Source organism: Gavia stellata, chromosome Z (genome assembly GCF_030936135.1).
Source record: "Gavia stellata isolate bGavSte3 chromosome Z, bGavSte3.hap2, whole genome shotgun sequence".
NCBI lineage: Eukaryota > Metazoa > Chordata > Aves > Gaviiformes > Gaviidae > Gavia > Gavia stellata.
In genome coordinates this window covers 42,975,687-42,992,346 of record NC_082637.1, presented here as the reverse complement: position 1 = coordinate 42,992,346, position 16,660 = coordinate 42,975,687, and the positions used below count along the sequence as shown (strand labels likewise).

Here is a 16,660-nt window from a genome sequence, read left to right as displayed (position 1 = left end):
ACCAACAGCTTCCCTAAATAAACTTGATGAATTTGTCTTCAAGATTTTCTGGGAAACTGCCTTGGGCATTTCTGAAAAAAAAAATATTAAGGGGGTAGATTTAGAGATTTGTGGCTAAGTAGTACCTGTTGACTCCAGGAGACTGGATGTGATAGGTCAGTATGCAGCTGTTGACTTTGTCCCTCGATCTTCGTCTCCTTGCTGTGTCCGGGAGAATCTCACACAGGATTAGATGACTGAGCATGGAAACCTTGCTATGCTAATAATGAGTATACACAGTTTTTCTCAGTAGACTGTGTTGTCACTTTTCTACGTGTCTTACTCAGTTCCCAGAAGCTTCTTCCACATACAATTTAATCAAAGTTAATTCAAAAAACCCTTCAGTTTTCCTTTCCTTAATATAGATTTAACTCCTATTGAAAACATGGGCTTTTATAAACCATTTACATTACTGAAAACCTACTACAAGTAAGCAAACAAACAAAACCCTCCAAAAACCTGTTTCCCCTCATTTGATGACTAATGGTACATTTATAAGGACCATGTCTTATTTTGGCTAATGTCTTGGGAGGATAATGCATTTGTGCTTTGGCAGATAAATAAGCCTTCGCAAATGGTTGTTAAAAAGCCTACTGTGACCTCTCCCTGTAAATACTGATTAGTTAGTAAGCAAAATTAATCATTTAAAATACATATTAATTAGGTTGTCAGACTATGAATCAATTTTGCACACACCAGGTAGCAAAGGAAGAAGATTTTCAAGGTCTTATTTGTATAAAACTAGATTCTATGATTTCTTCATAGGAAAGATGTTGTGTTTTATTAGTTTTTCTTCTTCCTTCCTAATGATAGAAGTTGGCAGCATGTTTCAGGAGGCTGGTATTTTGCCTGAAGCCTTGGAAGAGGAGTCAGCAGTGCTTTGCCGTCCTTCTTTAAATAAGCTCTTCTTGGCATCTGATTTCAGCCAGCAGAAATATGGTGTATTTCTAGGAACGAGAAGATTGTACCTAAGTTATAAAGAAGCTATCGCTTTTTTAGGTCACACATGGCACAAAACTTTTTTTAATTCTCCCTCAAGGCGTGTTTCAAATAGTTACTCATCACCGTGGTATAATACGTCTGTGGTTTCTCTAAAGAAAATAATGTTGGGTTGCTATCTTTAACATCTTGGGGCTAAATTCATTCTTGAGTGATCCTGTTCTAAATAACAGCTTTTCATCTGAGATTACGTTTTGCCCCCTTACTTCAGTCCTGCCAATTCGTTCCTCTAGACATAAACAAAAGCATCCGAAAGAAGTAGGTGATAGGGTATCATGTAGCTTTGCAATGCCTAGGGTAAGCCTGAAGCTCGTTTTCAGAGTTTACTTCCAAGAAATGAGGTAATTGTTTAGAAGGCAATTTTCTTGGTTCGACAGCACACAAATGCAACCATTTAAGATAGTTGCAATTTTTGCAGAGGAAAATTCCTGCTGGAATCATTCATTATTTTGAAAGGGACCATCCCTGTCCTCTGATAGTTCTAGAAATACCAGTTTGAAGTAACTGCCTTTACTGTTACATGTTAGTCAGCAGAGGGCACTCTCCTCCCTTAAAAATAGGAGAAGGTACGGCTTAAAAATAGAGGCGAAATGCTTTTCTTTGCAGTGGTTTTTTTTTTAAACTTATGTATTATAATTGTGAAATTTGATATAATAGAATTCTGTACAGGATTATTTTTCATGTAATACTTCCTCTTCTGAATTGAAACAGAGATGTGATGACATGATTTGCTCAAAAAGAACCTGCTGTTTGTTTCCCTGTGCCCATCCTGTGTTCACCACAGGTTCTTTTCTAGTTCGTAAATGCAGTGAAACTTCTGCAGTTCCTTTGTGTAGGCAAGTGGATGGGGTGGCTGTATTTCTGAACTGCCTGAATCAACTGGCCATAACCTCTACTCTGTGAAGAGGCGTACATTCTTTTCAGTTCTAGGTATTTAAAGCCATGAAGCCAAGCAAAGCTGTTACTGCTCTGATCCTTAAAAACATCTGTAGTGCAAGACTTATTCAGGCTTTGTACAGGAGTGAGGCTCAGCAGGAGTTCGGTGCATCTGTATGCTTCTTAAGTGAGAATTCACATACTGAAACATTGTCCTTTCATTTATTTTTTTCTGACACACTTGGTATTGTATTGTCATGGTTGACTGAAGTAGTGGATTGTTGCAGGATTGTGAAGTACAGCCAGTTATTTTGCTTGAAGATGGAATGAAAATTTCAGCATGTCCATGTTTGCATAACATTCTCTTCCATAAATTCAGCTATACCACTATGCAAAAATATTATTGTGGAAAAATTTGCCATTATTTGCAGTACTGTCACTGAGCACCATTCTTCAAAAACAGGTGCTGGGACATGAAGTCTGCTATAAAGCTCTTAAAGCCTGTGATGCATGTAAAGTAGCAGAAGGACTAGTTAAAAATTACAGTGATTTATTCTAGCGTCTTGGGAAGTCACTGTAGAGACACTGACAGTTGAATTTTCTTTTTTTTTTTTTTTCTTTGAACCCTTTCTGGTTTCCAGATCCTTTTTTTAAAAATTATTTTTCTGCGGGCAAAGCAGGTGGAAGATGCTATTCAGGAAAGATTGTGAGGGAGCATTTTTGGTTTGTTACCATGTGGTCCAATACTTGGACAACTGTTTCGTGATTACAAGCTTGTCAGGCACTTGCTATTGAACCATATGCATGATGAGGAACCATGGTGAAATTGAAAATAGGTCCCTGACTCTGAGGTTGGCATTGTTCTCTGCTCACTGCTGTTAAAAACAGTTCTAAGTCTGCCCCGGTTTATATCACCTGAACACCGAGAGTGAGTTCTTTGAGTTTCTCAGATGCAAGTACACCCCTCCCGCCTCTGTATTTACTGCATGTAAGCTTGATGCAGTAGTTTTGGTGACACTTACCTGGAGTTTTAACTGGAGTTAAGAAGCAATCCAGTAGTTTGCATTTTAGCTGTGTGTGTATGAACTGGTTTAGCTAGCTCAAGAAACAATGGTATATTTTCTTATGTGTGTGTAAAATAACTATTTGTAGGATTGCTGCACAATATTTGTTCGAAGATCTCAAATTAAAAGTGGCCCTCAGGATAAAAAAAAAAAAAAAAAAAGCCTAGGACATGGACATTTTTCTGAAGACGTGATTGTATATACATGTTTGAATGTGTTTTTGAAAACATTTGTTGATAATACTATCTTTATGTAGATAGAGCAGTAATTTGGATAATTTATGTTAGCTACAAAAACTGTTGTGAGAGAAGATCTTGTTGCCAATTCTTGCTTACACTGGTTCAAATCTGAAATGTTTTTGTTAGTTTCTGTCATTGCAGATTTGAGTTAAATTTGAAAATAGGTTTTATCACTAGAAAAATATATTACCCACTTGGGCTTGTCAGTTATTAATTGTGAGAACTTCATGAGGATGTAAATTGTTGCTAGTGGCTATGTCCAAGAGAAAAAGTTGGGATTTAGTTTATATTCAGATTAGCGATGTTAGAACTCAAATGCTACAATTCATTTTGAGCTATTTCAAAACTTCAGTAGATAATTTTCCACTACTTCGTTGGGAATCTTAAGGATTTATCTGAACCAAGACGTGAATCCCAGAATTTTGACATGTGCTGAAAACCTTTGAAAATTTGGCAGTAAAAGTAACATTTGGAAAACAAGTTAAAACATGACATTTTGGACTATTTCATTTTTAAACCTATTAGTAAAGTAACTTCGCAATCCAGTGCTCTGGATCTCTCTTTACTTTTATTTATTGCTCTGTTTTCTTCAAAGCAAAATTAGGCAAAGCCTGGAAAACAAACTGAACACGCTGAATTAATGTAATACAGTCCTAATCAAGCAGTTAAATGTGTATAAAGAATTCTGTAATTAAAGAAGTGGAAGCTATTATTCACAATTAGATTATAATTGCATGTACATTTTAAAAAATGTATTTTAGCAGAAGTGAGTGTAATCAAGTAGGATGTTTAGGCAGATTATCTTAAGCAATTTCAGGCCAGAATATCTAGCCTCCCAACAAGACAAAATCAATTATTTGGAGGTGAATTGCTAAAGCGGTTGGAAAGGACATGGCAGCTGGCTGATCCATAAAGAGGTTTCTGAAAGTCAGCAGTAGAATTTGCCCAACTCCGCAGAACAAAAGTGTTGTCTAGAGAGTAAAGTGGCTTCTGTTTCCAGGATCCTCAACAGCAAACATGACATATTTTTACAGCACGTGTCAGGAAAGTATTCACTAGCTACCCTATTTCAGGACCAGTGTGTAAAACTTTCAGCTAGGGTGCTACATTTATTACCAGCAGGAGATGTGAAAGTGCCAAACTTATAATCCGTTGCAAATGTAACATGCCACACACTCAGGAGTAAGTATTAAGTATGATGTTTTTTGGAACAGGTCTTTGCAACCCACTGTTCAGTTTTGGGACATTGATGTCATCTTCCAGCTCAGCTTTCCTAGCCATGGCAATATTTGAAGAGTGTAACAGCCTGTGCAGTCATTAAGAAGCAAAGTTGTAATGCTTAAAATGATCTGACCTCATAAAAATGTTACTTAAGAAAGAAAGTAGCCAGAAGTCCCCTGGAAATCTTGAGGGTCTGCCTGAAGAGTTAGGCATATTAAACTTTTAAAAGGGAGGATAAAAGAGCCTATAATTTTTGTTTAACAGATCTGATACTATATAGAGCATATTTTATTTTATATCTAAAAATGAAGCAACTAGATCTAGAGAAAAAGATAAGGGGAAAATGAATAACTAAAATGTGAAGTTGAAACTTCTGTTTCTCTCTTTCGTCCTCTCTTTCAACTTCTGTTGTCAGAGAGAACATAGTGCAATTCAGAAGATACTGAAATGCCACTATATCTGAAATGGCACTCTGTGCCTGATAAATTGCCTGGTATAGCAGATTTGGGCAAAGCATTGGAGATACTTTGGTAAGTAAGGCTTCCATGACAGAGAACAAATGCTCTAGCATACTACAATTATGCATCCCTTCTAGGCAACCTGGAGCTGTAAGATTTTTTTATATCAGTTCCTCAGAAGTTGCATACAGTTTCCCATCTTCGTTGAAAAGTTTGCTTGCAGAGCTACCCTTTGCATATTCCGTACTTACTTTTTGGTGATGTATTGCTTTGTAACAGATCTGTTACGAATCATTTAAGGATGGTTTAGTGATGAGAAGTCAGTTGTGTAATATAATCATGGTGTGTAACATGTATGCACTGTTTTCATTTGAGGGTTTGTGTTGTGTTGCAAACATTTGATCAGCCCAGTGAGAGCATTACTGAGGTGATTACAGAGTCCACTTCACAAGTTATCCCATTTGGACAGACAGAGGCCGAAATTGTTGGAATGTATTATGTCAGGAGTATAGTAAAACTTACGGATGGTACACAACATAGTATATTGCTGCTATATTGATGATACGAATGTGATATTATGGATTAGAACTCTGTGTGCATGCTTATTTGCGATGAAATGGCTCTAAATTAGTCTGAAATTCTAATGGATTTCACAGAATCACAGAATCGTTAAGGTTGGAAAAGACCTTTAAGATCATCAAGTCCAGCCATCAACCCAACACCACCATGGCCACTAAACCATGTCCCAAAGTGCCACGTCTACACGTTTTTTGAATACCTCCAGTGATGGTGACTCCACCACCTCCCTGGGCAGCCTGTTCCAATGCTTGACCACTCTCTCAGTAAAGAAATTTTTCCTAATATCCAGTCTAAACCTCCCCTGGCACAACTTGAGGCCATTTCCTTTCATTCTATCAGTTCACTCAACTGAGGTTTCACCCTTTCACTGTGAAAGAATGAAGAAGCCATTATACACCCTTATTTCTCCCTTTGTGCCTGCATAGCTGTGTATATCTTCGTGTTGCAAGTGGAGCCATGGTGAGGAAACTGCTGCTCTAACAGGTTTTGTGAGGCTCTGGCAGCCTTATGTGTAAATGACTATAGCACATACTGACTTCTAGCCGTAGAAGTTTCACTCTTTAAGTGTTACAATACGCATCTTCAGTTTATTAATTTAAGTTCGACCTACCAGAAACCATTGGGATTATTGAAAGTTGTGGTGGCATTGTCCTTCTATAGTTGAGACTTTGGAATACGTAGGTGAAATAAATATGTCTTAGTATATTTTAACAAAATGTAAAACAGTCTAAGTTAGAGATGTTTAATGTAAATTGTGGCATGATTTTTAGGGAGGAACATATAAGGCTTGTGTTTATGAACACTTACAGTTGCATCTGCATTTTAATATAATAATATAAATACAAGAAAAATGCATGGTAGAATGGGAGGGAGCCGTTTAGCTATCAGCTAAATTATAAACGTTTTGGATCAAGAGCCATTTCAAATCTCTGTTCTGAGATTTTCCATAATTTTTTGGATGTTACAATTTTGGAAGTTTGCACATGTAATTCTTGGAAATTAACTTACTAAATATGCTGTCCAGGTAGGTCCCATCTTTTTAAAAATAACTGCCACAGAAGAATTGAACTTGCTCTATGCATGAGATTGAAAATACAGCTTTCAGTCATATTTTTTATATTATATGGTATGATCCTGAAGCTAAAGACATTGCTTAAAGAAAGTGATATTATTGGATTTATTTTAGTATCTTTTCTATTCTAAGTGTGTTGATAAGGTTCTCTTTTTCTCACTGTCTTGTGACCTAATCCTAAACAAAGCTAGGCAGTGAGTGTTTTTTAGCAATAAGAATAAACAGTATAACAGAACAATAAGGTAGTTCTTCGCTGTACTTTGCCTTCATTGTCCATCAGTCCATTAAAATGAGTTCAGTCTTTTGGGGGCTTCACAAAAGAGCCACCATTGACAGGCATTTGGCAGCAAGCAGATGACTTATTTCTTAAAGTTTCTGCTGTTTTATCCAGTTTTTCATTATCTGACTTGTCAGCTAGGTCTGAAATCCTGTTGCAGAGTTTTTCTGAGAGAAATTTCAGACTTGATAGCAGTTTCTGACTTGTAATTCAGTTCAGTAACGGGACAACAGTAGCCCGTGGCAACATGAGAGGTTTGGGGTGTTTATCCCCTCTACTCCATTCTCTAGGTGGTACCTGCTTTTCACAGGAGAGGGACGTGTAAATAAATAAGCTAACAAAACAATGAGAAAAGAAGCTCTGTGTCTTTTCCTGTAACATCCTTATGTATCTGCAGTTCGGAGTGCCTTCCCTGACCCTGCATGTTTATCATAGATCAGGCAGTTGAAAAACATGCTGTGCTTTTTGGCTGTTTTATCCTTCTGTTTTCTGTGGGGTCATGAATTATATAGGAAAAGATGACAGACCAGTCTTCTGACTTCCAAGATTTTGGGATACTCTGTGGGCACTCTTGTTCCATGCAAAGGCTACAGAAGAGAGAAAGCAGCGTTACTATTTCATACCTTTTTGGTTGATGAAGCTTTTCCTCAGAGATCTGGCTAATGCTTCATTCTGAAGACAGACACTGCTTTACAGAAAAAAGATGACTGATTTAGTTCCTCCTATAACTGGAAAGATGAAATGGGTATTTGGCATCAAGTGGCTTTTTTCCTGAGTTTATCTGGCTAACTGCTGTTGTTCCCATACTTAACCACTGTGGTAATTCAGTAAAATATTACTTTGAGTAAATTAGTAAAACCCAGCTTAATTTAAATGTACAGGAATAGCTAAAGAAAGCAAGTACTTTGTAGTAGTGTAACGTCCGTTCGCTGACGGAAAGAAGTCTTGTGCAAATCCTAACCACCATTAATACAGTCCTATGGCGCCAGAGAGCGAAGTCCTGAAAGTGTGAACCTTTTTCTTAATAATAGTGCTGAATTACAAGCACTTTTTCAGCAGTTATGTTTCCCTCTTTAAGTAGATTGTGTAGGATTAGGTATCTCCAAGTACCTTTGGGAATGCCATCATTTTCCTATTACTGCAAAAATAAATTGAATAAATACTTTTCCTTAAGTCTTAAATCCATTCCTTCCTCCCCCGGCAATATCAGGATGTGAAAGTCCTGTGGCTTCATTTGGTATTCTTGTGTGACCAGGGTAGATTTTAAAAACACTTGGCAATCCACACTTTTCATATATGATGTGTTTAGGTGCAGTGAACATCTTGTCTTCAGCTTATCTGATGGAAGATGTATTAATTCTACTGTGTTTTGGTTAAAGGGAGTGATAAGAATACATAAATCTGCCTCAGAATTACACTCTTACCCGTTCTGGAGATGTATTATTCTAAAACAATTCTCTTAAAATTAAATGGTACAGTTAAATAGCACATTATAGCAAAATTAAAAACCTCCTTGGAGCAGAGAAGAACCAAAACTGAAAAACAAACAATAGGGAAGAATAAATACTTACTAGCAAGAGAAAAGGCAGTGTCTTTGGTTCAATAGGAGAAGGTTCCTGGGTTTTGCAACAAAATAAATTTTTATTTTTCCTCCAAACCCTCTTAGGGACAATTTGTACATTAGGAAACTGGGCCTGAATTATTTGGCTGTAGAAAGCTATACTAAATGTATGAAACCTGTTCCTTGAGGGAAAATTTTCTTCTAATCATCACAGAGGCATTTCACTAAATTGAAGTGATAGTTTAGACAAAGTGTATTTTTTCACTCCAGGACACATAAAGACATGTGACTGTGTGTTTGTGTATGGGCGCCTGGGTAACATAGTATGGTATGCCATTTAACACACCTGTGGCTTGTGATGTAGACATATCAGGTTTTCTACTTTGTCAGTAACCTCATTAGAAATACTTATAGAAGAGTTGTTGCCATTTGAAGGTACTGATTACTTTCTCCTACAGGACTGAATCTTAGTCTCAAATGTAATAATAATCTAGCAATAATTGTTGTTAATTGAACACTAATATGATTACACTTTCACCATTGGAAATTATTGACCTGTGTGTTGTGACAATTTTATGCAACTGCACTTAGTGGTACTTAGGAGCTTTGTGAAGTGGTTTGAGATCTTTAGGTTAAAATACTATGTTGTATAATACAAAAATCTAAAACTCAATACCTGTTTTTAGAGATATGAATTCAGGAAGATTTTTCTCTTACTAAATGTGGAGTTACCAATTCTTCTACCAGAGTTTTCTTGTAAATTACTCTGCTTAGAATTACTATGAACAAAATTAGGATGAATATCCAAACCCTTGCCTTAAGATCACTGCAAGACTGATTCATTTTACTTCATCTGCCTCTTTGTCCTTTTGGTAGAGAGGGAATGGCTTATGGATGCTTCATTTCTCTTTTTCGCTATGTTTTTCTATTTTCTCCTTTGTTTTGAAAATTTACTTTGTTCTGTAGAGGTTAATTGCCACAAGTGTTTGCTGAAGAAGTTGTTTCAGTTGATGGAAGTATTACAATAGGTATGGGGTTTTGAGAGGGAGTGGGTGAACAGTAATAAAGTGGTAATTCTGGCCTTTACATGGAATTGGATATTCTATCAAAGTAACAGTAATGTTAATGTTTATATATTTATGTTGCTTTCAATTGTTAGGCAACAGCTTAACGGTGATAGCCAGGCAAGCTAAAGTTTATATATGGAAAATAGGAAAGCTGGGCCGTAAGTAGAAAAATGGTCACACCCTTTTGTTGCCCCATACTATGATTTGCCATAGCAGAACGAGTCTGTGTTAGCTTTGGGCTCTTTACATCTATTTACTTCTAAACAGTATCTACACCATGCTGCTTAAGTGCACCATCCCATAGCTTTCTTTTCCCTAAATAAACAATGCATATGTTCTGTCTCATAGGAGGGCATCTCGCGTTTCATGAAGGGACCCTGTATTTTTGTATACTTTATTTTCTAACTCAGCTAACTTTCTAACAGTTATTCACACTGGGTGAATTAGTTATCAGAGAGGAAGATAACTTTTTACTCTTTTGCCTGATATCAGAAAAATCTTATTTTGTTGCTAGCAAAACCTTGTGTTTATAAAAAGAGGATCGGAAACTTCAGGACAGAATAGTAGGATAACTGTAACAAAGTACATATATGAAGAGATGGATTATGTATTTAAATTGTACACCTAACCTCCCTTGTCTTCTCCTTTGGCATGACTAACGTGTCTCTAACACTGGAAAGAGAATCTGCTAGGGTGACAAGAAGTTGTTTCATCGTGTTTCTCTTCCTGTTTTATTAAAACAGTTTTTTTTCTAGAAGGACTATAGCAATAATATGACCTTTAAAATGTAAGTTCTCAGAAGCCTTTTCTGTTATCTGTATAGAAGTTTTTATATAATCCTCGATAAAAGCTTACTTGAAAGTTCTTGATGCAGCCCTATAGTGGTGACTTAGTATATGTCTTCCGTTGTCTGGTGCAGCTTCAAAGTAAATAAGACAGGAAGAAAATTCAGGGCTCTGACTGCAGTGGACAAATAAAGTTCTTATTTATGCAGCTACTTCCTAAGCTTTCTTTGAGCCCTGCTAAAAAAAACCCAAAAAACCAAATCTCACATGTGTAGACATTCATTATTCCACTGTTTAGATATACAAAAGTACTACAGCTAGCATTTAATCATGCATTTTAAATGGATTAAGTTTCCAACCTAAGTCACAAGATAATGTGTTTAAGTCCTTATCATTTCACTGTACTGCCCATAAGCCATGGATTAGGGTCCATTATCCTAGGCTTTTTACAGACAATGACCGGTAACAAAATTTTCTTCACGCAAACTCATTTTTTTAGATTCTGTTACATGTCTGTGCAATTCTTTTTCAAAAAGCTTATGCTATTTTTTTCTTTCCAAAGAATGTAAAACAGGAAAGCGTGACAAATTCTGATTTAGGTAATCTGATGCCCTACTAGCCTTTGTCAGCACCTGAAGGATGATTAGCATTGCACCAAGCCTTGTTTCAGCAATTCATAGCACACTTTATTAATTTAAATACAGGTCTTTGGTATAGCGCACCACGAAACCTCGTTCCTGCTTACCCTAGTCCATTCTATGCTCTAAAGTTGCTCAAGGGAAGCAATATCCTCTTTACAGTTGTCTTACAAACTATTTTTTGTGGGCTGCTATGTAAAAACACTTTCCTACCTTGGACTGATTATCAGTCAGAAGTTGCTGCTTTCTGCCATGTTACGGAACACATTCCCCAGATGTCTAGTTTTCAAGACAGTGAAATAGACTAGTATTACTCTCCTTGAATGTTATACCTGCTGCAAATATCTGCAGGTTTCCAGGAGTCTCCAAAGCAGCATATCTTGCTATACAGCCCTATAAGGCAAGCTATTTGTATGAACCACACTTGTAGATTACAAGTCATTGTAATAAAAAAATATACTTATTATTAATGGGTTTTGGCCAAAAAAGTATTGCCAGAAAGGCCAGCATAAAACTGTAACACTATTCAAGCTCAGAATTAGTTTTTCACACTGTCCGTAGTTCTGAGGGGAATGAAGAAGGAGAAATGACAGCTATTTTGTTGTCTCCTCAGGCTCAGATTTCCTGCTTTCAGAATCCAATACTGTTTTCAAAAATGCCAGTTTTCTTATTCTGGGATCATTTTTAAAATGCTTGTAGAAATCAGTGAAGCAGCTCTTGAATTTAGGAGAGATGTGATTTGCTTAGAAGAGTTGAATGAGTGTTTATAAGATTCTGGCAAATAATGTGGAAGTTGTTGCAAGTATTCTTATATTCCCGGGTGGCCATGGAAAATGTTGACTGCTGATGTCAAAAGTGTATTGGACTGAACAGTTATCTATACCATCTAGATTTTGTTTGTGGAACATTACAGCTGAACTAGTAGTTACATCTTAATGACCAGTTTGAATTTGGTGGTACTTACAGAATCCTTCAGTTTTATCTGTTGTTTTGGGATTTTTTTGTTTGTTTGTTTGTTTTAATGCTTTGATAACAATTACTGGTGTCCCAAAAGACAGAAGTCTAAGAAAGTACAGTTTTCTCAGGGGCAACAAGCTTGACTTTTTTCTTTTTGTACCCCCTGATAATGTTGATTTTTGGGTAAAGTGAAAGGATTAGTAAAGACTACGAAGTATTCAATAACATTTATGGTTGCATAAGCTGGATTAATGACAAGTCCTTAGATTTTTTTCATGTTTGAATGCTAACATCAAAAGTTACGTATGTTCCGAATTTGCTATTTATATTCATGGAAGGAAACTAAAGCCAGTAATTGGCAGTAGTGACACCACACATCATGCATGATTTATTCTTCTGCATTAAATTTATGCTTCTCCATCTCACAGGGTTTCACTAGAATTATTTTTGATTTGTACCAGGGCAATTGAGAGAAAAATTAAGCCAATAGATGAGATCCTGTATTTTCATCTCTGTCTCTGCCACTAGAAATTAGAAGCCAGTGAAAGATGTTGCCTGACAAAGACTCTCAAAGAAAGAAAAATTGTTGTCTACAGGGAAGTGTAGTACCTCTGGGAACAAGAAGGCACAGCTGAGAATTAATAAAGATTTGAAATCTATGTGAAGGGGCATTACTTTTTTAAGAGAAGCAGCACTGATATGAAGAGCTGTATATCAATAGGGTACCCGCTGTCATGTGTCTGCCCAAGCAAACCCCAGGGAAGCAGAAGCAGTGTTCACTGAGGAAATGCTGTTTCTTTTTAAAAAGTTGAATCAATTTTTTGATGGATGCCAACTTTTTGGCCTATATCATAGTTTATTTTGTAAGTTTTGTCACATAACGCAAAGTCATATTAATTGTATGACAGAACATACAAAACTGATAAATAAAACAATGCAAGATCTTGGACAACTTTGTAGTAATGAGTCTAGATAGGTAGCTGAAAAAAGTCATTACCTTTTCAGAATTTGTCTACCAATGTAGAATACTTGAGCACCTGTTAGAGAATGTTTAGGGAACTGTTGGAGAAATACTTCAGTTACGACGGATTTTAGATGAAAGCTTTTGAATAGTAAGTTAGTCTTTTAGCTCTGTTAGCATTTTGATATCAGTTGGCCATAATTTCAGAGCTCAACTACAAAAGAAAAAAAATATCACTATCTGAATATATTCTTTTATCAGTTTGTCACAAGCTGTGGGAAAATATTCGGGGCATCATTCTGTTGGAAGCACACAAGGGCAATAGAATACAGAACTGAGCTTGATAAGATATAAGATAATTTTAAAAAGACCAAAACAACCCTGTTTCACAAGAACGTTGGTTTGTGTTTGGTAAAGTACCATTTCTTGTTATTTGCTGTGAGGAGGTAGGGACCCTTCATGATTTGTTCAGACATTTTGGGGATGCGTGGACATAATCCAGAACAAAATATCCTTTGTTAGAACTTTGGAGATTTGGGTTCTGATAACAGAGAACATATGTTCTCCTTATCTCTAAGACACACATTTTTCACATCGAACTTGGAGGTTTTGATTTCCTCTTGAGTAAACAACAGTTGCAGGTATAATATTTTGTTAAGTAATGAGCAGTAGCATCATTCTCCTGGACTGTCTAAAAAGGGGGGTGGTGATTGTATCTGTGTAAACAGAGGATAAATTTATTAAAAAATAGCAAGAACACTCCTTTCAGTATACCTTCACCTAATTTAAAATGGAAATAGGTTTGTGTCCTCACCTCAAATGCAGACTAGATATGAGAGTTGAATCCCTCAGGTTTTTTGCTTGACCAAGTTTTCATCTGTTGTCTTCCCTATGTCTGTGTGTGTGGAAGTTTGCATGTGTATATAACTCTACACAGATACATACATTCATGTATTTGTTACTGAAATGTGTACATAATACTTCCAGGACAAATCAGAAATTGTTCTGTTGTACTTCTTTGGTAGTTCTGACTCCATAGGCTTTAACCATATTTTAAGTATTTAGGAGGGTGATGGATTTATTTAGGGATTATTTCCTATTAGCATCTTCAAATTTTAGACATTACTTCTTAAGAATCTCCATGTATAGTACAAATTGAAACTAGAGACAATTTCTAATAATCTTGCTTTTCTTTTTTAGTAGTAACTTCTGTTACGTTTGTGGTAGCATTTAAGAACTTGTTTTACGAATCTCTCTGAAAGACAAATTCCCTCCCTCCTTTCCATTCTCTCACCTACCATCAGAGTCTAAATCTTTGGTGGTTAACTAGTCATCATTTAAAAAGCATGTTTTATGTACTATAAGATTGTACCTGAAAAATTAAAAATGAAAGCTTTCTTTAAAATTAACTTAATTAAATACAAATTTTCATGTGAATGCTTCATCCATTTCATCTAAATAATACTGGATTGGAGTAAGTATAGTCTGAAATAAGGGCCCATATGTACATTTATTAATTAACTTTCTGTCATAATATCATATTTAGCACTATTTGTCTTTGCTTGAACACACCATATCATCACTCATTCATACTTTACTTAGTACTTTTATTGATTCTTACTCATTCACCGTTTATTTTAACGCCTTCCCCAGTAAATCAACATTACTGTTTCCTTCCTACACCATCACTAAGTTTGTTGATGTGAATACAGATTTTGGTTAAATACCCATCTTTGAATATTTTGGGATTTTACTGTCTTTTCTGTCTTTATGTTGTCCAAGTGTCCCAGGTTCAGTTGCTAATCAGTGGTTCAGTTGGTAAAATGCATGGTAGGGATTCTGTTTAACAGTGTCTTTTAGCATGAAAGGTAAATAATATGCTGATCTATGTTGAGATCTATATACTTTCCATTAAAAAAGTGAAGTTTTTTTCTGTTATTCCTCATTTCTGGAACTCTCCCTATAATGGCTATCTCTTTTTTCCGTCTTCACAACCTTCCTCGTGGTACTTGATTTTTCAAATTGCATATACATGTTGGTGATACGGCCAATATGAAAAATTATTCCTGTTAATCATGTTCACTGTGTATAAGCTATCTGCAAACATAGAAAATGAAGTAAATTCTACTGTTTTGTTTGTCTTGAATTAGGCTCATGCACAGTTAGTTCGAGAAGTCGACGTAGAGAAGGTGTCAACTTTTGAGAACCCATATGTAGATGCAATAAGAAGCTTATGGAATGACCCTGGAATTCAGGAGTGTTATGATAGACGACGGGAGTATCAATTATCAGATTCAACTAAATAGTAAGTACATGGTGGCTACAAACAACCAGATACATAAGTTTCTGTTTCTAACAAAGTAATTGTTTACTTTTTAGCTTCTTATACTGTATGTGTGTGAACATGTTTGTGTGCATATGCAGCGCAAACATACCTGAGGATACTTTAAGGTGTGGAGTACATCTAGTTTAGGATTATATCTCTGTTTGTTTCACAGAATGACAGTCTGTGACCATTTGAAGTCTTAAAGTAAGATTCTAACTAGGGATAGTTAATCGCTGATGTTTTTGTTTTCTTTTGTTATACCTGTTCAAGCCCTTACTCGTCTCTGACATACACTCACCAATGCAAGCTGGACACAAAGCCTAAACTTTAAAGAACATCGCTGCCAGGAAGGCAACAGGAAAAGCACTTTAAATTAAACGCTGTTTGTTATAGATCAACAATAATAAAAATGCATATGTGACTAAACTATGTCTGAAATGTTATGCCTTTAGTTTCTTGGGGCAGGAATCTGATAAAATAGCACTGTGGAATTTAATATTGGAATCTGAGGACTGCCTGAAGATTGACACCATGAAATTCAGTTACTTTTGAGTAAGGTAGCGTATAGAGCAGATAAAATTTCTCATCTGTTGTCAAAGAAATGGATGACGGTAAGGGATGATGACCTTTTGTTGTTGACCAACATTAAAAAATACAGCATAGTTAGTTATTATAGCTGTGGCAAAAACCTCTGTGGTCTCCACATGAATTTTTGTGTTAGCTATAAAAATTATTCTGATGGTATCATTCCAGTCTCCATTTGTCAGGTGTACGTGAATGGAAGCCTCTCACTGAGGAAAGCACAGAGGAACAGAAAGGCACCATGAAGCTCCCATTAAACTCATTGGAACAGGGCTATAGACATGAGAGGTCTGGGTTGGCATTTATCTGCACAGTAGTCTGAGGATTCTTATCTAGCACAACACTTTTTATGTGATTTAGTCAAGACAAACTTATTATTATCTTGCTCATGCTATTTAGGCAGCTGAAGAGCTGCAGATGCATGACATAGGTCTCCTCAGATTTGCTCTGATGCTATCACCACACCATTTTATTCTGCTATATTTGCCTCATACATAGGGTTCCTGTTGCCCTATGCATTTTGCTGTCCTGTGGAGCTGGTTACCTTCCCAATCTGTCACTTTTATCATTTGTGTATGCATATTCTGGTGCAGAGTGGTGCAAAGCACAGTGGTATCTCTTGTATTGTTTGGACTCTCACTGTCCCCAAAGATGCCATACTGTGTTTTGGTTTTAGTGGTAAGAAAACAGATAGAATATTACATAAAGTGAAAAACTTTAGGGTGCATAAATAGTCCAAAGAAAATTGCAGAGACAAGTTACTGACAATATACTTTCATATTGTTTCCATACTGAAATGAGCAGTAAGCATAAGTAGAAGGTGAAGCAGAGCTTTTCTTATACTTTGAATTTCTTGTATTTGTAGGTCCTAACTTTGTTTCCACAACAGATGTGTTACTGTTTTTAAAGTTTAAATAAATGTATGTATTTCATGTGCTTGCCTTAGAGGATAAAAATAG

At 36.2% G+C, this 16,660-nt stretch overlaps 1 protein-coding gene across 1 annotated transcript in view; it reads left to right on the top strand.

Annotated features, from left to right (window-relative positions):
* LOC104259212 (guanine nucleotide-binding protein G(q) subunit alpha) overlaps positions 1-16,660 on the top strand; it is a 139,540-nt gene that overhangs the window by 84,802 nt on the left and 38,078 nt on the right. The window contains exon 3 of the mRNA XM_059834140.1: positions 14,944-15,098. Coding sequence (XP_059690123.1) covers positions 14,944-15,098 — 155 coding nt within the window. The remainder of the gene's footprint in view (positions 1-14,943; positions 15,099-16,660) is intronic.